General features: G+C 45.7%; 1 protein-coding gene across 3 annotated transcripts in view; it reads left to right on the plus strand.

Moving 5' to 3' along the window:
- The window catches only part of Tdrd9 (tudor domain containing 9), a 106,096-nt gene that overhangs the window by 68,952 nt on the left and 11,565 nt on the right, over nucleotides 1–25,579 (plus strand). The window contains exons 20-33 of one of the 3 annotated variants that reach the window (XM_037210879.1): nucleotides 308–361; nucleotides 1,755–1,871; nucleotides 3,361–3,468; nucleotides 5,308–5,408; nucleotides 6,682–6,855; nucleotides 8,661–8,772; nucleotides 9,230–9,442; nucleotides 10,064–10,153; nucleotides 11,127–11,387; nucleotides 16,767–16,922; nucleotides 17,958–18,028; nucleotides 19,865–20,010; nucleotides 20,756–20,852; nucleotides 23,356–23,494. In XM_037210879.1, coding sequence (XP_037066774.1) covers nucleotides 308–361; nucleotides 1,755–1,871; nucleotides 3,361–3,468; nucleotides 5,308–5,408; nucleotides 6,682–6,855; nucleotides 8,661–8,772; nucleotides 9,230–9,442; nucleotides 10,064–10,153; nucleotides 11,127–11,387; nucleotides 16,767–16,922; nucleotides 17,958–18,028; nucleotides 19,865–20,010; nucleotides 20,756–20,852; nucleotides 23,356–23,494 — 1,839 coding nt within the window. Of the gene's footprint in view, nucleotides 1–307; nucleotides 362–1,754; nucleotides 1,872–3,360; nucleotides 3,469–5,307; nucleotides 5,409–6,681; nucleotides 6,856–8,660; nucleotides 8,773–9,229; nucleotides 9,443–10,063; nucleotides 10,154–11,126; nucleotides 11,388–16,766; nucleotides 16,923–17,957; nucleotides 18,029–19,864; nucleotides 20,011–20,755; nucleotides 20,853–23,355; nucleotides 23,495–25,579 lie in introns of those variants that run through there. The other 2 variants (XM_028883716.2, XM_037210880.1) reach the window with 2 other exon arrangements.

The raw sequence follows: 25,579 nt of genomic DNA on the forward strand, positions 1-25,579 counted from the left end.
ATCTTCCCTGTTCCTACAGTGTGACAAGTCTTTTTCCAGCTGAGGCATTCTGCCTTTGATTTTGGGGCCAGGTGACTGCATATGAAGAGTCACCCTGTATAGTGTTTGTGGTCTGGATCTTGTGTTTGGGGCTCCAGTGTGAGGTTGGCAGTTCTTTCGGAAGACATCCTATATGTGGTCACACAAGTGCACTGTTGAACATGGCGGGAGCTTGGTCCTTGTTGAGGCTCTAGATGGGATGTATAGTGGCAAAGTAACCTCTGACTTACGGCCTCACATTGGATACTGTGCTTTTATGTGTCTAAAGGATGAACTCGACTGGGGACGGCTAAATTACATTCAGATAAAGAGAATCAGAGAGGTAAGCTATGACTCCTTTGACTTGGTTAATCAAATAAACTGACTTCAAATCTGTCCAAGAAGCACCAGCAGTGCCCGGGTATGGGAGCAAATCCCTGCCCGTTCCCACCGTTGGCAGGAGGCCGTGTGGAGTAAAAAACGCCTGCAGTGACCACTGCTCGGCTCCAGAAATCCTCCCTAAATGTTACTTTTTGAAGAACATGTGTAATCTTGGCAGCCATCTTTTTAGTACTTATCAAGATAAGCATGTGGTCTTTTCATTATTAACTGATTAACATAAGTAAACACATTATGGGCTTTGTGCTGTTGATTCCAACTTGTTCATGGAGTGAACCTTCTTGATGATATCTTAACATTGCTGAGTTCTGGTTGCCCGTGTTTTCTCCAGAAAATTTGCAGTAGATTTATAGTGAAACTGGCCTGAGGCTTGTGGGTATTTGTGGGAGTGCATGTACATGTGCAGCTTGTATTAGTCTGTTCTCTGGAGGAACAGAACTTATAGAATTAATATCTATATCTATATATATCTTCCTACATACCTATCTGTAGCTGTCTATATCTACCTACCTATTTATCTCTATGTATGTATATATCTACCTACCTACCTACGGGATTTATTAGAGTGTGGTCCAGCTAATCCAACAACAGCTGCCTACAAATAGAAGGTCCAACAATCCAATAGTTATTGAATCTACAAGGATGTCTCAGCTGGTCTTCACTATACACTGGAATCCTGAAGAAGTAGGCTCTGATGTCAGTGAAGGAATGGACTTGCTAGCAATCATACTCCGGGACAGGCCTCGTGTACAGGGGTAGTTGACCAACACAAAACAGACTCCAAAGCCCGGTGTAGTGGCGCACACCTTTAATCCCAGCTCTTGGGAGGCAGAGGCAGGCAGATCTCTGTGAGTTCAAGGGAAGCCTGGTCTACAGAGTGTGAGTTCTTGGTCAGACCAGGGCTACATAGAGGGCCAGACAGCCAGACATGGAGGAAGCAGGAAATGAGGATGGACAGTACATTGATGAGGTAAACGAGCCTTGGGGCAGCACATACATGAATAGAAATGGGTTAATTTAAGTTAAAAAAAACCTAGCTAGAAACAAGCCCAAGCTAAGGCTGAGCATTCATAAGTAACAACAAATCTCCATATCATGATTTGGGGTCTGGTGGTCCAAGAAGGCCTGCTACAGGTTGTTCTTGTGATTGTAGATTGAATCACATGCATAAGCTGAGGCTCTGGGGCACAGTCGTGCTGTCTGGCTGCGCTGCTGGTATCCTTATGGCTTTGACTCTGTAGTTGTGATGTGTAACCTTCCCTGTTGTGTGCATTTGTTTTTACTACTCGTGAGTGTCATTTGTGCTTCGAGACATCACATTTCAGTGTGCACTTCAGGTGGCTGAGCTATATGAAGAACTGAAGAACAGGATCTCACAGTTCAACATGTTTGTGGATCCTCGCCATCCTGTCTTGGACCAAGAGTATCCATACAAGCAGCGCTTCATCCTGCAGGTGTGCCGGGCTTCCTTTTAGTGGCTCCCCCTCCCCTCCTCGCTTTCTTTCTGAGATAGGGTCTTACTATGTAACCTTGGATGGCCAGGAACTTGCCATGTAGACCCGGCTGGCCTTGGCTTAATAGAGGTCTTCCTCCCTCTGCCTTCCGAGTGCTGGGCTGAAAGGAGTGGCCACCCACAGTTGCTGCTCTCACTCAGGCTGTGGTTGAGACTGTGCGTGCTCTCCCCTACTGCCGGTGCCAGCTGTACCCCTGAGATTTGGTGCCATGGTGATCCTGTGTGTGGGAACCAGCAGCCATTCTCAGCTCCCTTGTTTACGCCCTTTCTGGTTGCGTCATGACCTCGGCCTTTATGACCTCGGCCTGCTGCTTTTCCCCAGTGAGCTTGTGCACCTGTCACCGTGCATCAGGGATAGGCCTTTTGCTGTGAGGCCCAGAGAATACACATGCCCTGCTGCTGTGTGTGGAACAGCTCTCTTATGCTGAGAAGATACCTTTAGCTCTGGGTCATGAAGCAGATAACTGGCTGTGGGGTAGAACCTTCCATGAACTTTATAGAGATGCATGTCTTGCCCAAGAACAATGCTCTGTCATAGGCCTTCAGAGTAGGGTTAGCATTGCATTGCCTTAGTTACTGTCCTATTGCTGTGAAGAGACACCAAGACCAAGGCAACTTATATAAAGAGTTTTTTGAGGGCTTACAGTTCAGAGGGTGAGTCCATGACCATCAAGGTTTGGAGCATGGAAGCTGGGAGGCCTGCAGACATCGTGCCTGAGCAGTAGCTGGGAGCTTACCATCTGATCCAAAGGTATATGAGACAGAGAGAGCGAATGGTGTGAGCCTTGTGAAACCTCAAAGCCCACCCACATTGACACACCTCCTCCAAGAGGCCACACCTCCTAATTCTTCCCAAACAGTTCCACCAACTGGAGTCCAAGCATTCAAATACATGTGCCTATGGAGGCCATTCTCACTCAAACCACTACAGGCATCCAAAAAGGGTTTGAGGTAGACACCTGTAACCAGGTGCAATGGGAACACTAGTTCTTCTGCGGGTGTGAAGTGGCCACAGGGCCAGGGAGGACCCTCTGTGGCTGTGTTTCACGTGGGCAGATTCTTACCGAAGAAAGGATTCTGCAGGGTGCCGTTTAGATGTGGACATTAGATGCCGCTTGCTGCCCAGCTGGAGAGTTCCAACTGAAATTATTCTACAGACCTGGGAGAGGGCCCGGCTTGTTGGAACTGTTGTGGAGTGAGGGTGGAGAAAGAAAGGGCTTAGTGTGCTGTTGTTGAGTCCTCATTTGCTCTATTGTCAGAAGAATCCAGCCATTCTGAAGGAAAGGTCCAGGTGCTATGTCTGTCAGGGAGGAATAACAGGGTGCATGAGAGATGCATCTTTGTGTACTGTGTGTTCCAGGCTGTGCGAGTGCTCAGGGTGAGATGAGAACATGGTGGGAAGAAGACCTGAACACATGCTTCTTTTCCAGGTTGTACTGGCAGGTGCTTTTTATCCAAATTACTTTACTTTTGGACAGCCAGATGAGGAGATGGCAGTGAGGGAATTGGCCGGCAAAGACCCAAAGACGACAGTTGTGGTAGGTGACACGGGAAGCTGTCCAAGGAGAACAGTGTGAATATAGGTTTTAAAATGGTCTGCCCATGGTGCAGCTGGTGCCTAGTAAATGCTATGTGAGTGCTGGCCTTAGCCGGCCTCTCAGAGACCTCTACTTCCTTACCAGCTCTTCTTCATTTTATAGACTCCCATTTTACAGAGAGGCCTCGATAAATTATTTATTCAGGGTGAATGCTGATTTGATCATGTGCTGTTTCAATGATTTGAGGCCCTTAAGAGCACTTCATTAGTTAACAACAGCTGTACACAAAGTAAAATGTTACTGGTTGGCAGCTTACTGTTGTGACTTAATAGCAGTGACCCCTGCCCTGATGCCCAACAGAACTACTTAGAGAATGTTAAGTTCAGCTCTGAGGCCCCTTGAAGTCTGTACTGGAGGGTATGACCCAGGGATGGCATGTAAGCAGCATGAGCTGCTGTGAGCAGAGCTGGGGGGTCTGATGATGAGCCGTGGGCACTGACCGCTGGGTTTATTAAGGGTCATTTGTTGACACGGCAGTAGCATGTGGCCACTGAAACCACATACTTTAGAACTGGGCTTTCCTTAGACTTCTTGGTTGACTTAGGGCAATGATAAGCACTTGGTAAAGTTAGCTCCCAGCTTATAGTAAGTTTTCAGTTGTTGCTCACTTTAGTTCTGGGTACTCTTACACTACTTTCTCAACTGTGGAGCTCCTGAAGATTGACAAGAACAGAGCCACAGATTCTGGAACATTCCAAGTGCAGGTCTTGGAAGAGCACAGCAAGTGAGAAGGATGCAAGGGCAGTTTGTGCCTGGGAAGGATTTCCACTTAAAAGGCTGCCGTTCGCCTCTGTAGCTCCGAAGACTGTCAGCTTGGACACCATGCTTTTTGTAGCTTCTCCCTGTGGAGAAAGCTCTTTGATTAGCTTCTTCTGAAGTCATTCTGCTGGGTCTGTCTGTCCTTCAGCTGTGTGCAGGGGAAAGGCCCCACAGGACCCTACTTCAGACACACTGCCAGTGCCAGCCAGTCTAGTCCCCTGATACATGACCGACCGTGTGTCACACAAACTAAATCGTAGCTGGTTTTGCTTTAGCACTTCTATGAGAAGCCAAGTGCTTTTGAAATTTATTCTTCTCTGAGCTTCACATTAACCCTTTAAAATGAAGGCTTTCCCATCATCCCAACATTGTAAGGTAGCAATTCCGTGGGACTTGAATTTGGACTTGGGTCCAGGCTCTTACTTCCTGTTCTGCCTGCAGCTGGTGGAGACTTTGGCTCATCAGGGACCGTCAGTGTACACCTCATTGGAACCAGAGCTTAGGACATGGGTGGTCATGAGGGTTGGAGAGGGCAGAGAGTGCTGGCAGTGCTTTGAAGCAGATGGAGTTGAGACCACTGGGGAGGAGGAGCCTGGCCCTGCTGCCACGAGGAGGGACCAACCCCTGGTGATGAGCAGTCCATCTTCCTTCATTGCTCCTGTCACGCTCTATCAGGAGTGTGAGGTTTCAGGAAGCTGTAGTTAGTGTGATTATTTTAAAGTAACAACATGAAAGCAAAAAACCAAACCAAAACAAAAACAAAACTTTTACTGCATTTGACTTTTGAACTGTTTCAACAAGAGGGAAACTAGCCTTTATTTTATGTATTTTTTTGGTTAAACTTAGTTATGATTTAAAGTCATGCAGTTGTTAGGTACACTGATAGGCCAAGTTTGTCATGAATTTATACAGGCTGAGCTTGCAAATGAGAGCAACTAATAGTGCTTCTGGCCCTGGGTGTTAGGACTGTTCAGTAGTCCTTACTAATGGCTCTGACGTGTACTGTGTTCTGTCTTACAGCTAAAACACATTCCTCCCTATGGATTTCTTTACTACAAACAACTGCAGTCTCTCTTTAGACAGTGTGGTCAAGTCAAATCCATTGTATTTGATGGTGCTAAGTAAGTAGTGGACGTTCGTTGTCAGCTGCAATCACAAAAGAATCACTCCATTGTACATGTGCGTGAGGTCTCTTAGTGCTGGATGTGTGTAGAGTGGGTCTTCCTAGGAGGTTGCTGGCCTAGCTCTCCAATGAAACTTGAGTTTATCATGTTGTCAGTGGGTGTCACCATTCTTTCCAGCTGTATGTCCTAAAGGAACCGTGCTGGTGGCCTGTGCTGCAGCAGGGAGGCTCCTTTAACACTATGTGGCATAGAGCACTCGAGCCCTGCTTCTCTGCAGGGGTCTTCTCTTTAGTGCCCATCCCCAGATTTCCATGGCAAACCACTCATCCAGTTCTTTGTGGCCATGGGGGAAGCCTGAAAGGGCAGAGTTTGTCTGTGTGCTTCCTCAGCTCATACTTACTTGTCACGAATGACTTTGGAAGACGCAGAGGGCAGAAACTCAGTCAGTTGGACCCTATTTTATTAGCGGGTCAGTGACAAATGGTTGGTTAAAAGAATCACCCAGAGCTTTTGTTTCCAAAAGGAAATGCTTATGTGCATAAGATTACAGTTTTTAAATTGACTAGGAAAAAAGGTGGTTTGTTTTTTCTTTTCCGAGAGCTGATGACTGAGCCCAGAGTCTCGTGCGTTCCTCATATTTTTGGCTTTTTAGTCACAATAGAAATGTTACACCAGCACTTCAGGGGAAAGCAACTGTTTTGTTTGGTTATGCCAGGACCAGTTAGAGACATAAAACAGTAATCAAAGAATGATGACTGTGCTTCCGCTCCATGAAGCAGCCTGCTCTTTGCGGAAGCTGTGATGTGCAGGCACAGTGGCACCTGGGGAGTGAGTGGGAAGGGGTGGGATGTTGTGTCAACGTTACTTACTAACTAACCTAGTACTTACTTAAAATGGGCATGCCAAACTTACTGGCTGTACACTCGTATGGTACTCTGCATCCATGTCTTAGTCTTGGAAAAGGACACTGGCCTTATGCTGGAGCTGTGGAAACTAAGATCCATGGCTGGAACTTGCATGTATGTTCTTTCTGCATTGTGTGGTACAAGGATAAGGCCTGGCCTCAGTGACTTGTCACCATGACTTATTTCCCTCAGCTCATGTCTTTTAACCAACTAATATTTTTATTGACTAATTAAAATGAAGAGTTATTAGCATTTTGAGGAGTATTCAGTGAGAATTTCTGCCTAACCTTGGGAGAAATTAGTATGTGGTTCTTATTTACTAGATGTCTGATGAATTTATGTTTTAATTCATATTTCTGGAGCAGAGCCTTTGTCGAGTTTTCACGGAATCCGACAGAGAGATTTAAAACCCTGCCTGCTGTGAACTTGGCCGTCAAGATGTCCCAGTTAAAAGTGCCCCTTGAGCTCAGCGTTCATGCCGCAGAGGAGGTCGAAGGGAAAGTGCAGGGCGGGTCGGTGTCAAAGCTCAGGAACACAAGGTATTTCCAGAAGATTCCACGGTACCAGTTCCCAAGTGTGTTCCCACAATGTAGCCTTGGCTGGCCTGGAACTTTTTATGTGGTCCAGACTGGCCTCAAACTCACAGAGATCCCATGCCCGGTTTTATTCACTGCTTTTTCAAAGTCTAAATTATCTCTTTGTGTAATCTTTGTAATTTTGGAAGGAAGGAGCTTGAATTCGTGTGAGCAATTGGTGAAGGAGAGATGGTGCCTTCATAGCTACTCTAGGTCCACCCAGTGTGTGGTTATGCCCTTGTTAGTGTGTGTGTGGAGGACAGGGCGGCAGGCTGTCTTTCTGACTGTTGGAGACAAGATCACCCAGTGAAGTGGAAGCTCATCCATCTGGCTGGGCTGGCTGGCCAGGGGTTTCAGGGGTTTTGTTTCTGATCACTGGGGAGAAGCATAGGTTTAGTCTTCAAAGGTACCTGTCTATCCTTGTCAAAATCAGACTGCTGACATTTGTGCCTGAGGCTGGGTGATTGCCAACCTCCTTATCAAAATACGGAAGAGTTGGATCAGTTCTCTCCTACCATCCTTTCCCTTTATTTTAGGATAAAAATATCAAGAGGAAAGTTTTATATTTATTAAATTGGTTTTTTTTTATCCTGTATCATTTACTGTCTTACTGCTTTAAGAGGTGAATGATATTTCTAGAGCTTGTTAAATAATCATGTATTTTATATTAGCATAATATTGAGCTGAGTATGGGCTCTTTTTAAAGTCAAGGTCTCATGTAGCCTAGGCTGGCCTCAAACTTCTGTAGTTAGGATGACAAGGAACTACTTCTGCTCTCCTGCTTCCAAATTAAAAAAAATAAATAAATAAAACATATTTATGCCTTTGGTCTGTTTTGTTTTCAAGGCAAGGTTTCTCAGTGTATCCCTGGCTGTCCTGGAACTCACTCTGTACACGAGGCTGGCCTTGAACTCAGGGATCTGACTGCCTCTGCCTCCTAAGTGCTCGGATTAAAGGCATGCACCACCACTGCCTGGCCCACCTATTATTTTTAATTATGAATATTTGTGTCTATTTGTGGGTGCCTGTGAAGACTAGAGGCCTTGGGTCCTCCTGGAGCTGGAGTTGTAGGCAGTGGTGAGCTGCCTGACATGGGGGCTGACAGGTGAGCCGCAGTCCTCTGGAGGAACACTACTGCTCTTCACCACAAAGCCTCCCTCCAGCCCCTTCTTCCAGCTTGTGCATCTGAGATCGCAGCATGCACACTCAGGTTTATGCTGTACTGGGGATCACACCGAGGCAAGCACTCTACTGAGTTACATCCTGGCTTCTTCCTTTTCTAGTTAGTTTTCTGAAATGAAAAAGTAGAAATTATATAGACAGTTTATATTCTTGAAAGTAGATATTTTGTCTTTGAGAACGTATCCTTGGAGGGGAGTGGGTAATATTAGGATATGCACTGCTTCCAGGACAGTCCAGGAAGCCATCAAAAATTCCCTTTTGAAGTGAGACCAAACTTAATATTTCTGGTTATATCAGTTTTCCATTCTGTGACAAATACCTGAGATGATCAGCTTGCAAGAGGAAAAGTTTTGGCTCATTGCTTCAGAGGTTTTAGTCCATGCTTGGCTGGTCTCATTAACTGGGGCCTGGACCCTACCTCTCAAAGACACTATTACCATAGGCCAGTACAGCATAGGCATAAGTTCTTAGGGGCCAAAGAACCAAACTGTAGCTCTGGAAGTGTCAGAGTAGGTCAAGTGGAAATTCACATATGCAAGTGTTTTTTACAGATTTTTATTTTCTTTTTTTAAACTTACGTTACTCAGGGTGAATGTGGACTTCCAGAAGCAGACTGTAGATCCCATGCAAGTCTCATTCAATACCTTGGCCAGACCCCGGACAGTTGCAGATCTCCTCCTGACAGTTGATGTCACTGAGGTGAGAGTGCCACTGAGTCCCTTCCTGCCTCCAGTAGAAACTGGTCATGCACACAGGTTCATATGTGTGCACTTGTACGCTGACTAACTCATCTGGTGAATGTGGCTGAGTGTGAATGACTGTGCTTGTCAAATTAGAATGTGGACAAAATGGAAAGCAAGAATTTATTCTTGAATCAAAGTTAATTTTTAGAATGTCAAGGTATTTAAATTGCTAAAATAGCCAGCTTGGTGGAACACACCTTTAATCCCAATACTTAGGAGGCAGAGGCAGGTTGCGGTGAATGTGAGGCTAGCTTAGTCTTCATAAAGAATTCTAAGCAAGCCAGAGCTACACACTGAGACCTTATCTTAAAACCAGTGGAAGAGAGCACACATGGGCGCAGAAAGAAGCCTGTTAAAAGGGCTCGGCGGACCCATTTGTAGTCCTTATTTCTGTGCCTGCTCTTCCCTTCCAGGTGGTAGAAGTCGGGCACTTCTGGGGGTACAGGATTGATGAAAGGAACGCAGAGCTTCTGAAAAAACTGACTGCTGAGATAAACCGGCTAGAACTGGTCCCTCTGCCTGTCCACCCACACCCAGACTTGGTTTGCCTGGCCCCTTTTACTGACTACAACAAGGAGAGCTACTTTAGAGCTCAAATCCTTTATGTCTCTGGAAATTCTGCTGAGGTATGTTTTTCTGTTAACAGATCACTGAGAAAGAAAGGAAATAAGCCTAGAAATTTATAGAAAATCTTGGGACTAGAGCGATGGCTCAGTGGTTAAGAGCACTGACTGCTCTTCCAGGGGACCTAGGTTCGATTTCCAGCACCCACATGGTGACTCACAACTGTCTGTAACTCCAGACCTGGGGATCCTGGGGACCCTCTTCTGACCTTCATGGACATTGCATGTGTGTGGCGCACATACACATACAAAGTAGAAAATCTTGTGTTGTTAAAGGTAGGAATGAAGCATGAAGTGATTAACAGCTGGATGTGGTGGCACACACCTTTAATCCCAGCACTTGGGAGGTGTAAGCAGGCCTCTGTGAATTCAAGGCCAGCCTGGTCTATATAGTGTATTCTGTAACAGCCAAGGCTACATACATAGAGATAGCCTCTCTGAAAAGACCATAAATGAATAAATAAACCAAATGAAGAAGTGCAGAGTGGTTACTGCTAGAGGGATTGGAAAGCATCTCCTCTGTCTGTGTCGTTGCAGACTCAGAAGGCCACTGCGTTCCCACTGTTGGAGGAGACCCTGTTGAGATCCTCTTTAGAGTCAGTATTTGTTTTCTCTATCTTGTAGGTGTTCTTTGTAGACTATGGGAATAGGTCTCACGTAGACCTAGATCTGCTGAGGGAGATCCCCTGTCAGTTTCTGGAGCTTCCATTTCAGGTAAGGCAGAGGAGATTCTGTGGAATGAGTGTTGGGTACCAGAAGGAAACTGGCTAGAAGTCCATAACAGAGAAGGACTGGGTTACACCAGCCAAGTGTGGTGTCTACTGTTAGAAATTACATTGTCATCATATCACTGCCATTATTAGTCCTGGAGGAAGTCAGAATGTATGGAGGCTCTAACTTTGAGCAAGGGAAACTTTTAATTCAGTGGGGTCATCTTAGTTACCGTTCTGTTGCTGTGAGACCATGGCCAAGGCCAAAAGAAAGCATTTAATTGGGGGCCTTGCTCACAGTTTTGGAGGCTTAGTCCATTGTCATCGTGGAAGAGAGCCTGGTGGCAAGCAGGCCGTGGTGCTGGAGTAGTAGCTGAGAGAGAGACCCATGTGGGCTTTTGAAACCACACTTCCTCCAACAAGGCCACACATGATTAGAAGTCTTTCTAATCCTTTCAACAAGTCCCACTCCCTGGAGGCTAAGCACTCAAATGTACGAACCTATGGTGGCCGTTCCGCCGGTGTCTTTTTCCGGTACTGTTTGCAAGGCTCTGTTGACGTTGGATGCAGCAGTCTTGCATGACCTTTCCCCAGCAAGAACACACTCATGTTTATGCTAAACCAATGCCGTGATAAAGGGGAAGCCGGCCTGGTGTGCTGACACGTGCCTTTAGTCCCAACACTGGAGTGGCAGAGGTAAGTGAGTGGGTCTCTTTGAGTTCAGGACAGCCTGGTCTACAGAGTGAGTTCCAAGTCAGCCATAGACTCTCTTCAAAATAAATAACTAAATTGATTAATTAAAAAATAAAAAAAGTGAAGCCATGTTTGTTTTTAGCTGGAAACTCTCACTACTCATAGTTTTCAGGACTTACTTTTTTGGAATGCTGATTAACAAAGTCACATTTCAGTAGAATTTAGTATTAGCGTTTTGTCCATTTACGAAACTCTTTGAGTGTGCTTTTCTCTCTGTCCCATAGGCTTTGGAATTCAAAATCTGCAAAATGCGACCGTCAGCAAAGTCTCTTATCTGTGGAGAGCACTGGAGCGGCGGGGCCAACGGGCGCTTCGCCTCCCTGGTCAGCGGCTGTCCGCTCCTGGTGAAGGTGTTCTCGGTTGTACACAGCGTCCTGCATGTGGACGTGTACCGGTACTCGGGTGCCCAGGATGCCGTCAACATCAGAGACGTTCTCATCAGCGAGGGCCACGCTGAGCTCGCAGAGGAGTCCTATGAGTCCAAAGTATGAACCTTCTCTGTGAAAGCACCAGAGTGTGCGGGGAGGCTGGGCAGGTGAGGGAGGGGGACCTTTAATATAATTTGTCATGTGATGACCCCAACCATAAAATTACTTTCATTGTTACTTCATAACTGTGATTTTGCTACTGTTATGGATCATACTATAAATATCTGATATGTGCCCCCAAAGGGGTCGAGACCCACAGGGTGAGAACTACTGATTTAAACTGTCTTTTTCATTTCTTGGGGACTGCATTATGGTAGATGCATGCTATTTTGGGCAGCTTCCTAATCAATTATTTTCTTTTAGAAGTGAAAATTAATTTGAACACATTCTACATTTGAGTTTTATCTTTTAAATTAATTCTAAAAGTTATTTCCATAATGCAAGTAACCAACAAACATCTCATGTATATTAAGCATTTCAAATTTTCTTTTAACTTTTTTAAGCTTTTTTATTTGCAAATTTTCAAAAATTAAAATACAATTACATCATTCCCCTCCTTCTTGCAATTCCTCCCTTCCCCTCACCCCTCCTCTGTTTCTTTGTTGTTACTGCACATGTATATTAACTTGTAAACATATACTACAGCCTGTTGAGTTCATTTAGTGTTGCTTGTATGTGCATGGTTTTAGGGCCACCGACCACTTTGTATTAGATAACCAATTAGGGGCTTAATCTCAGGGAAAACTAATTTTCCCTCTCAAAAGTCATTGATTTCCTGTGGCTCTTCGTCTAGAGGTGGGGCCCTGTGAGGTTCCCCTTTCCAAGTTAGCCTGACTGTTGATGTGGTCATTGCCCAGCTCTTCAGGCTGCTCAGACAGCCATGTTGTTGAGGGTTCGTGGTTGTAGCTTCCCTCTCATTTCTAGTAGTAGCAACCGTGAAGCAGATTCCCTGGCCTCTTAGAGTCTCTCCACCAACCCCACAGTGCTCCCTGAGCTGTAGGTGTGGCCTTTGTGTTGTAGACGTGTTAGCTGGGGCTGATGAGTTCCCCTCTGCATTAACCAGTTGTGGCTTTCTAGAATGATCTCTGTCCACTGCAAAGGTGCTTTGTTAATGAGGCGTGAGAGCTATAATTACCTGTATTAGTATTTAGAATGAATTTAGGGTAGATATTGGTTTAATTAAGTGGCATACCATGTTCCTTGCAAATTGGGTCTGGAAACCTGACTGGGCTGATGGAAGAAGGACAGACACATAGACATAGGTCCAGAAAAGTTGCAGTCAGGCGGGCCGTGTGCTCGCTGGTGGAGTGGCACCAATGGCCACAGCTGTTTGAAGTACAGCACCTTGGGGAGGAGCTGAGAGTCTTGGTAGGGGGTCTGTAGGTGAGAGATGTCAGGCTGCCAATGTCCAGGAGGAGGAAGCTGCAGTTGTTCAGTCATTTGTATACACTAGTTCTTGCAATATTTGGACTCAGACCAGAAGGCATTGCCAATTTTCAGTGGTCTCAGGCCATGCCCGTGTCAACAATACACATTCACTCTGGACTTCCTCTGCACTTTACACACTCACCCAAGGCTTGCTTCTCTCCCAACAGTGACAGGAGTAGTTTCTTCTCTAAGATCTATGACCTCACTAGCCACAAGTGCTTGGCCAGGTTTCCAGTCCCAGGCCTAAGTTCCTTCCTGTTGAGCAGGCCTTAAGTCCCATTGACTACTGAGTACTGCTTACCACCAAGATGTCAGCGCCACTGCTGCCCCGTCAGGGATCTCCTGCCGTGCTGGTCACTGTCGTGGTTCATAGGTGTCAGAGCTGGGAAGGACGGTTGGTTGCTTTGCTCCCTTGGCAGCTTGTGTAGCACCTTCTGGTACTGTGTCAGCTCGTCCTCGGGGAGGAGACGTTCAGGTCAGACCCAGCTCAAGTCGTCCGAGTCCTGTGTCTGAAGTGCATGGTGTCTTCAGCAGTAGGGACTTAGCTTCAACTTCTGGGAGGCAAGCAAAGGCACCAGCAATAGCCTATGTTGTTTGGGGAGTCTCTTGGACTCCACTGACCAAACACTCAAAAGGAGGTTTCTTATGCCTGGTGCTGAGGTTTTTGTTAGACTGTCAGTGGCTCTTGAGGGGAGCATTGCCACTCCAAGTAGCATAACTTCATTAAACTATATACATATGTATACATGTGTTATATGTAAATGTAGGCAAATATAAGATACGATTCTGTGTGGCTTTTTAAAATATCCTTAACGTTCTGTTTGTTTGATATCCTCCAAACAGGGTCTCCCTGTGCGGCTGTCCTGGAACTCACTCTGTAGACCAGGCTGACCTCAGACTCACAGAGATCCGCCTGCCTCTGTTCTCCCACACACTGAGATTAAAGGCGTACGCCTCTACACCGGCCCTTAGTGTCATTTCCCCTCATCCCTCCTTTTCTTTCTCTGTTGACCTCCCCATCCTCCTCCCATTTAAAGCCGCCGTCCCCTTGCTTTTCCCACCTCCCCCTTCATGTCATCTCTGTCCTCATTCCTTCTCTAGTCCTCTATTTGAACTCTCCTGCTTTCTGTGGTTATTCCAAGTGAAATACCCAAATCCAAAAGTTTGGAGCTAGGAACCACAGATGAGAGAAAACCTGGGACATTTGTCTCTCTGGGTCAGTTACCTCACTCAATATAGTATTCATTTACATGAAAGTTCTATTATTTCATTTTTACTTACAGCTGAATAGTAGGTCATTGTTCATATGTACCCATTTTCATTATCCGTTATCAGTTTAGGGTAGAGTAGGATGTCACGTGCTTTGGGCATATGCCAAGGAATGGTATAGCTAGGTTGTGGTAGATTTATTTTTAGATTTTTGAGAAGTCTCCATACTGGTTTCCAAAGCGGCTGCACCAGCTTGCCGTCACACCGACCATGAATGAGGTTCCTCATATCCTCTCTGCTATCTGCTGTCTGTTGCTTTGTTGATCATGGCCATTCCGGCTGGGGTAAGATGAAACCTCGAAGCTATTTTGATTTGCATTTCCCTAATTACTAAAGCCAATGAACATTTTTGAGACTTTTTTTTATTTCTTTTGGGAACTATCTCTTCAGATCCATAGCCCATTTTTAAAGATTAGTTTTTGTTTTTTTGGTTGTTTTTTTTTTTGTTTTTGTTTTTTTTTTTTTTTTTTTTTGACTCTGTTTTTTGAGTTCTTTGTATATTGTAAAGATTCTCTCCCTCTCCATGGCCTTCCTCCTCACTGGGTTGATTGTTTAGCTGTGCAAGAAACTTTTCAGTTTGAGGAAGTCTCACTTGTCTTAATTCCTGGGTAAGTGGAGTCCTGTTTGAAGGTCTTTAGGGTTCTGCCTGTTTTCTTCCAAGAGTTCCAGTGTTGCCTCACATTGAGGTCTTTGAACATTTCTGTGAGTGTGACAGACACAGGTCTGTTCATTCTTCTCTGTGTGTATCTCAGCTTTCCCAGGACCGTCTGTGGAAGGGTCTGTCTTTTCTCCAGTGTCTTTTTTACCTCTTCGTCAGATGTCAATGCTGCAGTCACATGCACTCATAGTTAGTCGTTGTGTCTTCTCCCGTCGGTCTGCACAGCTGCTTCTCTGGCGGTGTCACACTGTCATTACTGTTGCTCGGTAATGGATCTGGAACTCTGGAATGGTAATCCCGCCAACATGGCTGCTTTTTTTTTTTTTGGACTCAGGATTGCTTTAGCTATTTGGGATTTTTTTTGTGGTTCGGTATGAATTTTAGGATAGCCTTTTCTGTTTCTGTGAAGAATGTGTAGGGATTTTGATTAGAGTTGCACTGAATCTATAAATAGCTTTTGGAAAAATGGTGCTTTAACAGTGTTAATTCTACCAATCCATGAGCATGGGACATCTTTCCATTTTCTAGTGTCTTCCTCTGTCTCTTTCCTCAGAGGTTGAAAGTCTTCATTGCAGAGGTTCTTCCCTTCCTTGGTTAGGCTTATTCCTACATGTTTTGTTTTATTTGAGGCTACTGTGAATACAAGTATTTCATGATCTCTGTGTGTTTGTTATTGGTGCATAAAAAAACTGTTGATTTGTGCAAGTTGATTCTGTATTCTGCCACATTGTTGAATTGTTTATCATTTCTAGAATTTTTTTGGTAGAAAGGATCTACCAAAAAAGGATCTCTAACATATAGTATCATATGATCTGCCAATAGGGATATCTATTTATTTCTGACTGAGTCTTATCATACAGCCCTGATTAGCCTGGCACTCACTGTGTAGATCAGGGTTAGGCTGACTTGAACCTCAAAAAAATGTGCCTGCCTCTGCCTCTTCAGTTCTGGGTTACAGGCATGCCCAGTTATTATTTTTTTAATTATGTATATTTGTGTGTGCCTGAACATGTGATTACAAGGGTTCATAGAGTTCAGAAAGGGGTTCCATATCTCCTTGAAGCTGGAGTTCCAGGCAGTTATGAAACTATGGGGGTATTGGGAACTGAACTCAGAACTTGTACAAGAGCAGTACCCTCTTTTAACTGTGAGCCATCTCTCCAGACCCTGTCTCAGCTTCTTGGGATTGGAAGTGTCTTGAGTTTATATTCATTTGTTTATTCAGAAGTGTGTGTGCTTACTTAGTGCCGGGTACTGTTATGAGTGTATAAGAGACAGAGTTTCACTGCCTCTGAAATCAGCAGGGGAAAGCAGGTGGTCTGTAAATAGAGCACACAGTAAGAATCTGTAAACTGGGCACATGAAGCAGGCCCTGAATCCCAGCTCTCAAGAAATGGAGACAGAAGGATCAGAAGTTCAAGGTCGTCCTCAGCTATAAAATCAAGTTTGAGGCCATCTTGGGCTATAGAAGATAATGTCTTTTAAAAAGAAAAGTAATAATCGTGTCCTAAATTATCTTTGACAAAGAGTCTTCCCTTCTCTTACATTCTGATATTTATCTAATAAACATAAGTAGACCCTCTGTTGTTTGTAAGCCAGTATACTCAACAAATAAATTATTCTTTAAGATTAAAAATTATTCTATGTGTATGACTGTTTCACGTGCATGTGTGTCTGGACCTCATACATACCTAGTGTCCACAGAGCCCCTGGGACTGGAGTGACAGACAATTGTGAGCTGCTAGGAGGGTGCTGGAACTTGAACTCAGGTCCTCTGGAAGAATAGCTGGTACTCTTTAACCACTGAGCCATCTCTCTAGCCCACAAATAAATCATTTTTATTAAGGTAGTTGCTTTTAATGTGTATGAGTTCTTTTCTGAAAAATAGTTGTTCCTCTAAAGTCCTATTATGTTGGAAATGTAGTTAAAGTCTTTATTTTATCAAGTTCATTTTAAAATTCAAACAAAAATAATCTACCTGCATATTCATGGCATTAAAATCAGAATAATAATATAGCTATATGAAATTCATGCTTTTGCTTCAATTTTTGCTTTTAATAAACATTTCTTGTTCTGTTCAGCAAAGCTCTGAAGTCCTCAAGGGTTTCTTTGCTAAGTCGGTGGAAACCATGCCGGATGCTTCTATGTCCTCTCCTATGAAGGATGACGAGAAACATCTCATCCGGATTCTGTTGGAGAGCTTTGCTTCCAATCGGCTGGGCGCTCCAAACTGCAAGGTAATTTATAGGACCTATTTAAAATACGCTCTTAAGATAGGCTTATCCATTCTGTGTTATTTGCCAAGGATTGCAGCTGGGTTGCATGATGGGTTTTCCTTCTTCCTGTGTATTTTATTTTATTTTCATTTTTAATTACATTTGTGTGTGTGTGTGTGTGTGTGTGTGTGTGTGTGTGTGTGTGTGTGTGTATGTGTGTGTGGGGGCATGCGTGTGCTGTGGTGTACCTGTGGAAGTCAGAAGACTGCTTGTGGGAGTTGGCTCTTTCCACCATGTGGGATGTGGAGATCGAACTCGGATCCCTGGGCTTGGCAGCAGGTGTATTTACCCACTGGACGTCTCCCGGCCTTGCTGTTTACTCTTTGAGACCGGGTTCATCCATGGATCCCAGGCTGCTTTGCACCGACGACCATCGGGCCTCAGAGTCTGCGTGCTGGGTCGGAGGCATCTGCCGCTGTGCCTGGTCTTCCTTGTTTGGTTTTCTACCTTGTTATTATTGTTACTGTTACTGTTTGTGTGTGAGTCAGTCCTCTCTTCCACGTGGGTCCTGGGACTCGAGCTCAGGTCCTTCAGGTCCTTCTGCACCTGCTGAGGCGTCCCGCTGCTCTTTCTTCCCCAGCCTCTCCTCCTCTTCCTCTTGTTTTCTTCTTCCTGCTCCTCCTCTTCCTTCTCTTCTTCCTCTTTCCTTTCTATCTTCCTCCCCTTCTCCTCCTCCTTCCTTTTTCTTTTTAATCCTTTGTGGTGCTGGGGATTGAGTCCAGGACTTTCTTCATGCTGGACAAGTGCTTCTCCTCTGAATCTGTTCCCCCGATGCAAAATTACTTTTTTCTTTTTTCTTCTTTCCTTTGAGACAGTCTTGTCAGCTAGCTCAAGTGGGCCTTGAACTCATAATCCTCCTGCCTCTGTTTTCTGAGAACTGAGATGATAGGTTTGTGCCCCAGACCCCAATGCCGTTAGGTGTGAACCGGCGTCGGGACTGCACCCTGTGTGTTCAGGGGCTGTTGTGTGTTGGTGACGTACAGTTTGTATATGTAGGTTGTTCTCCACGGGCCTTTTAACCCCTATGAACTGAAGTGTCATAGTCTGACCAGAATATCCAAATTCAGGTAAGATTGAATTCATTTTCCTATGAAATGTTTTATTTATCTGTAGACCTCATTAGAAACTAGCTTGACTTTGTATGTAAGCTGCAAGAATGTTTTAGCCCGCTCCTGACATCCTCCCTCCTCCGTCAGATCCGAGGCATTGTTTCCCTTCCCAGTGAGAACAGTTCTGCAGTGGACAGTTTCTTCTATTCCGATTATAGATGTCACTCAACGGGGCGCGCGCGGGGGGGGGGGGGGGGGGGGGGGGTGTCCCTCTGTGCCGGGACTGCTGAGTGACCTGTTGTCTGGAAGCAGTTTTGATCTGGGAAACAGTGGTAAAGAGAATGCAGCTGTCATCTTCAATAACACTGTAGGCTGAATAGTGACAGAAAAGTAGTGACACAGTGTAGAGGGTGACAGGGCTCTTGTCAGGGACCTGGGATACACGGAAGCATCTAGGGTCCTGGCTACACTTTGCAGTCCATGCTTGAGGTTTTCCAGAGCCTTCTGAATCCCAAAGGCCATAAGGCATTTGCTATGTGTGGTGTAGGGGACAGAGGGGCGCTTCTAGTGACGGTGCCTGGGCCTGCATGTGAGAGTTTGTGTCTGAGAACTCTGAGTGAGTGAAGTACAGCTGAGGATGGGGTGGGGGCGAAGGGGCTGCAGACGAGGGCCAGATGGCAGCTTTCCTAAGGCTCCTTTCAGAAGTGTCCAAACGTATTACATTTTATAAGGACCCTCTGGGTGAACATGGCTTCTCTGAGCTCTTCTGAGGACTAGCAGTAGGCATCCTGGTAGCAGGGCAGGTCCTCAGGCCGGCCCTGTCTCCAGGAAGTCTGCACACACAGTGACATCTGAAGAACACACTGAATTCTTGGTAAGAGCAGGCTATGGGGCTGCTTCCCAGTGTAACCTGAAGCCGGAGAAGTGGTGTGGACACCAGCAGCCTCATGAGCTCTTTCAGAAATGGAACACAGCTAGATGCAGTGATGACAGACAAGAAGCTTAACCATGTCTTGGAGCCGCTGCCCACATCTGCTCAGAGGAGGTGGGGCAGATGGATGGGCCACACTGTGCCCGATCAGCTGGAATTCAGGCAGTAGCTTCAGGGGCTGTGGGGCCTGATAGAGCAAGGGTACGAAAACAGGTTTGAGAGCTCTGGGATGGATGGTACCTAGAGGTAGGCTGTGGTGACATTGTGTCCTCCAATATATTGTGCATCCTAACAAACTTATCTGAGGTCAGAGAACAGAACATTCCCTAGGTAGACATAGAGGCCAGAAATTGGAGTTAAAGCCTTAGAGAGATCAGAGGAATAGGAACAGCCACAGCTAACCTCACCTCACCAACTCTGAAGATTCCAAAGGCGAGATACTTCCTGTCTACCCACGCCTATATGCCTTGCTGTTCTGCCATCTGATTTGCTCTCTGTCCAGCTATATCAGTTCCTCTTCCTGCCCAGCTCTATCACTTCCTGTCTGTCTGTATAGACCTCCAGACCTCCATGGTTAAGTCGTGTTGGAATTTAATGCGTGTGCCACTGCGCCTGGCCCTGTTCCCAGTGTGGCCTTGAACTCACATAGATCCAGACAGATCCCTGCCTGCCAAGTGATAGGATTAAAGGCGTGTGCTAACATTGCATGACTTTTGTATTTACTTCTAATGGCTGGCTTTTTCCTCTGACCTTTAGGCAAGCTTTATTTATTAGAGCACAAATAAAATATCAGCACAGTGGGGAAAGGAAGGGTGAGAACTGGTACAAGGAGGGCCCGGGGCCTGTGGGGGTCATGGCATTTGCCTGTGCAACCATCTTTCTGAGATTCACTTACAGGCTGGCATGCTCCATCACCTGGACAGTGGGGCAACAGCTTGTGCCCTGCTGCTTCTTCCCAGATGTGTGTGGATTGAGAAAGAGAGCATCAACTCTGTCGTCATCAGTGACAGCCCCGCCGACCTGCACCAGAGGATGCTGGTTGCAGCGTCACTCTCAGTTAACGAGACTGGTAACGAGATGACACCTGCTATCTGTGTACTTCTCCTTTCCCTTGACTTCATTACTTGGAGCAGTTTAACTTGTAATCAGTGGGTGGATTTATGCTTATGTATTACACTGTTCAGCTATTTTCTTTTTTAAGAAAAATATTTAATTTTGTTTGCATGTGTCTGAGTGTGTACATGAACCACATGTGCACAGGAGCCTATGGAAGTCAGAAGAGGCGTCAGATACCCTGGAACTGGAGTTATAGATGGTTGTGAGCCACCTTGTAGGTGCTGGGAAGTGAATCTGGGTCCTCTGCCAGAACAGTAAGCACTCTTAACCACTGAACCATCCCTCCAAACTTCATTAAGCTATTTCCTGAGTGCAATGGCCAATGCAAATTTAAGAAATGAAATTACTACTTTTTGTTTTATACAAGGTTGTGGGAATGAAATGATTCTTATTCTTCCATGATTGTCTACAGCGTTCTTGGCTGTAGGAAATTCTGATAAGATAGCCTAACAAGAGAATAAAGAAAACAGTAACTAAATGAGTAACTCTCTTCAGGGATAAATACCTAAGCGTGTCCACGAATCTATCTGTAGGATGCGTGGGAGCTAAAGACAGGACATAGGTTCCTTGGAGGGGACCCAAGTGGCCAGACTCAGCAGATGAGCCGGCTGGGTTAGGAGGGTTAGCAGGGCTCTACCCTGTCACACCCTGAGCAGTGTGTGACGCGGGTCTGATGCCGGCTGTCTGCTGTGCGGCAGGGTCTACCATGCTCCTGAGAGAGACCTCCCTGATGCCTCACATCCCGGGCCTCCCAGCTCTCCTCAGCATGCTGTTTGCACCGGTGATGGAGCTGAGGTAGGTGTGGGTCTCCATTTTGTCCGCGTGCACAGTCAGACTCTAGGTGGGGAAAGGAAGAGGAAACAGCCACAGAGGAGCTGGTCTCTAATCCATCTTGTATTGCTCCAGTTTTCTCTGTGCTTCAGTGTGATTGCTCATGGCCCCTGACTTAGGGGAGTTTGACCTCGTAAGTTTTAGTTTTGTGGTGATACCAAAGTAACACTTGTTCAGGTTCTGTGGTTAGTGATGCCAGCAAGCTCCAGGCTACTTACTGTAGTAGCATGATGGTCCTGAGTGTCATGGCCAGCATGTCAGTGTGCACTCAGAAGGCCGAGTGTAAACAATGCATTTTCCACTTTGGGTATTTTTGACTTGGATGCTGGTGTGGTTTGAGTCTGGGGTGTGTCCCACATGCTTGGAAGGCACTGTCCTGGGAGGCTGTGGAGCCTTTGGGACTTGAGGCCTACATGGTAGAGGTAAGATCACAGTTCTGGGAAGACATACAAACTTCCTGTCCTTGCCTGCTTTCTCTACTTCCTGCCTGCTGCAGTGTGAACCAGCAGCTGTCACTCTACCCTGTCTTCCTGCCATGGTGGACTAGAACTCCCCTGACACTGAACCAGAATAAACCCCATCACTTAGGGTGCTTCTGTTAGTGTTTGTCACAGCGACAAGAAAAGTGATGGACGTAGACAGGCTTGTTGGGGTGTGGGTCTGCTGAAGGAGAGGGGCGTCTGTTGTTCCGACTGATCTAAAGCGCACCTCAAAGGTTTGTAAAGGTGCAGGCAGCGTTACAGGGCACTAAAGTAAAACTAGGCAAAAGAAATATGACATGAAGGTGGAAACATGGGATAGGAAATAAAAGGGGCGTTCTATTGTCTACGGGCTTTTTGGTGTCCGGTTGCCAGTGAGGAGTCCTGTGAGCTTCTCTTCCCGTGGGAACTGGGAAGTAAAGATGAGAACCACTAAGTAGATTGTAGCTTTTATGCAAATATCCAACATGGATTTCCACCCAGACTTGAGTCCAGAGACCTGTGTGATGAGAAAGTCACTCTCTTAGGTTTCATGTCAGCGTTATGGGCCTCATAGCATCCTCTGTGTGGAGTGAGGTGCTGTGTTAACTTCAGTCACTGTCTTAGGTCACACTTGATGTGCTGCAGCACCATGAGCAAGGCAACCTGGGGAGGGCAGGGCTTGTTCCGCTTACGCTCCCACGTCACAGTTCATCACTGAGGGAAGGCAGGGCAGGAACTCAAGCAGGGCAGGAACCGGAGGCGGGAGCTGATGTAGAGGCCATGAAGCGTGCTGCTTACCTGCTTGCTCCTCATGGCTTGCTCAGTCTGCTTTCTTATAGAAGCCAGGCCCACCCACCCAGGGACGGCCCCACACACGTTACTACATGAGAACGACCAGAGTGAGGTGCTGTGATGATCTAAAAAAACTGGTTTCTTATAAAAAGGGTTTGTATAAATTGAAAAATAATAAATTACATTAATAATGTAGAAGAATTTAGAATATAAGAAAACATTTTATTGCATTTAAGAAAAATATTTTAGATTTATTTATTTTATATTATGTGTATGAGTGTTTTTGCCTGTTAATGTATATACACATGTACGTACACTGTGTGCATGCCCAGTGCCAGATGAGGTCAGAAGAGGAGGTGAGTAAGCTCTGGAGTTACAGGTTGTTTTGAGCCACCATGTGAGTGACAGGAACTGAACTCAGGTCCTTGGCAAGGGCAGTGATACTCTTAACTGCTGAGCCACTCTCCAGCCCATTTTATTGCATTTATATATATTTTGCATATGTGTGCCACAGTGTGCAAATGGAGGTCAGTGGAGAATTTATAGGAGTTTGTTCTCTCCTTCTGTCATGTGGGTCCCTGAGATTGAACTCAGGTTGTTAGGCTTGGAAGCAGGAGCCCTTATTCAGAGTCACCTGCTGGACCTAAAACATTTTCTGACTGTTTTACAAAGCAAATAACACCTAATCTATAAGTCTGAATTCTAGTTTTCAGCCTTAAGTTTACTTACACGCAGGATTCCCTCTCTTTTATTAGTCTGATAAAGGAGGTTTCTTATTACCGCATCTGCTCCAGAGAGAATTAAAAACCCAGCCTTAAGGACTGGAGAGATGGCTCAGTGGTTAAGAACATTAGCTGCTCTTCCAGAGGTTCCCAGCACCCACGTGGCAGCTCACAACCATTTGTAACTCCAACGTCCTCTTCTGGCTTCTGAGGGCACCAGACATGCATGTGGTATACATACATAGATGTGGACAAAACACTCATACACAACATATAATTTTAAAAATGTGTGTAAGAAACCCAACATTGTGTTAATATGAATATTTAACTTATATCCTTATAGTGATATTTAGTCTGTATTTCCTTGTAAAAATCAAGGAATCACATAATTTAGTTACAATACTGGTGCTAGAAAAACACCAGGTAGCTTTATTAGTCACATATCTAGCCCTGAAATAGTGGCTTAGCTTACCTCCTCTCAATGCCCTTCAGAGTTGACCGTGATGGAAAATGCTACACTGGGGTCCTTTGTGGTTTGGGATGGAATTCAACTACGGAGGCCCCTATACTGCCGGAGCACGACATCGAGCTGGCCTTTGATGTGTGCTTCGACGTGGAGGACATTGTTGAGGTGAGTGTGGCACACTCATGGACAGCAGTCCTCGCCTGCTTGCTTTTACACCCGTGTACTTCACATCTACCATGGTGCTTTACGTGGAGACCCGCTTGCCTGCTTCCCAGGGCGCTCCGTGCCAGCGTGCAGACGGACTGCTCCTTATCTGGCCCGGCTGTGCTGTGCGCTTCTTGATTGTCTCTACTCTCCCCTTTGCTGTCTCCTGGTGCAGAGACCTCAGTGAGATCCCTTCCTTGCTGGTACACACAGGGAGGTAAAGAGATGAACTTACCCTACCTGGCCTTGCTGTAGCAGGCTGGGTGCCATTTCCCTGGAGAGAGGCCACCAGCAGGCCCGTCGCTTCACCAGAGCAGCTTGGGTGTGCCTGTGCAGCCAGGTTCGGCTTTTAGAGTGTGTCAGGCAAGTGGGTAGATGCTAATGAAAAAGTTTGTTTTTTCTCTTGTTTTCATATTTCCTTATCCTAGTAATTTGTCTTTTTGCATTTTACAAAAACCCTGGAAAGTGACCCTTCTCTACTACCTTGAGAAATGCCACTCCAGAGTCCCTTTCCTTCTCGGACGCTCCCGGGTAGCTGACCAGCTGTATGAGGGCAGGGAAGGCAGGAGCCACTGAGTTAGGCTGTCCTAACTCGTGGAGCAGCAGCAGAGCACCGGCTGTTGAATGTCAGCTGTGCCTTCTTCACGTGAAGAGACTGTGAGGAGGGAGGGCTGGAGGATGCTCGGTAGTAAAGCGCCCTTGCTGCTCTTCAAAGTATTCCTTTGATCACAGACTTCATTGCTGAACGGAAAAGGAGCGTTCTAGAAACAAATGTGTGAATTTGGGTTTGGAACAAGTATACCAGAGGTTCTGTCTATGAAGGAAAAGTCGGTTTTGCGGATCCTGGTAAGACCATGCAGAAAAGTTACATACTGGGTGAAGATATTTATTACATGCCTGGTTGTGTCCACAATACATTAGCAGCTCTTATGTTTACTAATAAAACACACAACCAAGTAAAAGATGTTGGAAGTGAACACATGAGAAGCCATGCAGCTCACCTATCATGAGGAAAATGCAGATGGGGATCCTCACGACCAGACTGCACACTCCAGTCCTCAGTGCTGACAGTGACTGTGGAGGCAAGGGCCCCCGAGAAGCCTCAGGTCTCTAGTGCGCTGCAGAGGGGTTGCCCTTGGAGGACAGGTCTCCTTCCAGATTAAACCTATGCCATATGACCCAGTAAGTCTGCCCGGACACTGACCGGCTGCTGTGCCCCTGCTCCAGGAGTTAGGACACCCCGTGACTCAGCGGCTCCTTCCTTCCTTCCTTCCCTGCCCTCCCTCATGAAGCTGGTCAGCTAACCAGGCAGCTTCTGAGTGGCATTTCTAGGGTATTTTTAGAGAAGTATCAGTTTTGAAATTTTATAAACTACACAGACATGAGTGACTAGAATAAGGAACTATGAAAACAAAAACAGAAAAAAAAAAACCTTTTTTTTTAAATTTTTATCAGACTCAAAAGACAGTTGAAAGATGTGAGAATATGTGTCCCCAGAGAGCTCATGTGTGAGTGTCAGCAGCTCACTCATAACTGCTACTGTTAAGGAGATCTTTTGACAAGGGAATGTGTATGTTAGCTGTGGTAATACAACAGAATGGTATTTGGCAGTAAAAAGGAATGAATGATTCATACAAGAATATGACTAAATCTTAGAAGCATTTACTACAGGAATTGGGGTGTGTCTGTGTGAACCTGCTAGGAAGACGTTCTGTACAGGAAGCAGCTGTGGTTGCCAGGAGATAGGGAAGTGAATAAATGGGAGCACCTAGGAACTTGAAGTTAAAAGAGGTGAAGGTAGAGGACACAGCTCTGCATTTGTCCTCCTCTAAGTGTCCTTAATAGTGGGTTTAATATATGACTTGCACACCACGCGGTATCAGGGCTCCCAGAATGGGATACCTGTGTGGAAAGGGACAGTAGTCATAACTGTTGGAAATGTCACAATACTGTGTTGAAAGAGTAGAGAGAAAAAGCTTGGGGAAAAGAGAGAGGAAAAGGAAGCTCCACATGAACACTGTCCTGTAGTTGTAGTTTGGGGAGTTA

This window comes from Peromyscus leucopus, chromosome 14 (assembly GCF_004664715.2).
Source record: "Peromyscus leucopus breed LL Stock chromosome 14, UCI_PerLeu_2.1, whole genome shotgun sequence".
NCBI lineage: Eukaryota > Metazoa > Chordata > Mammalia > Rodentia > Cricetidae > Peromyscus > Peromyscus leucopus.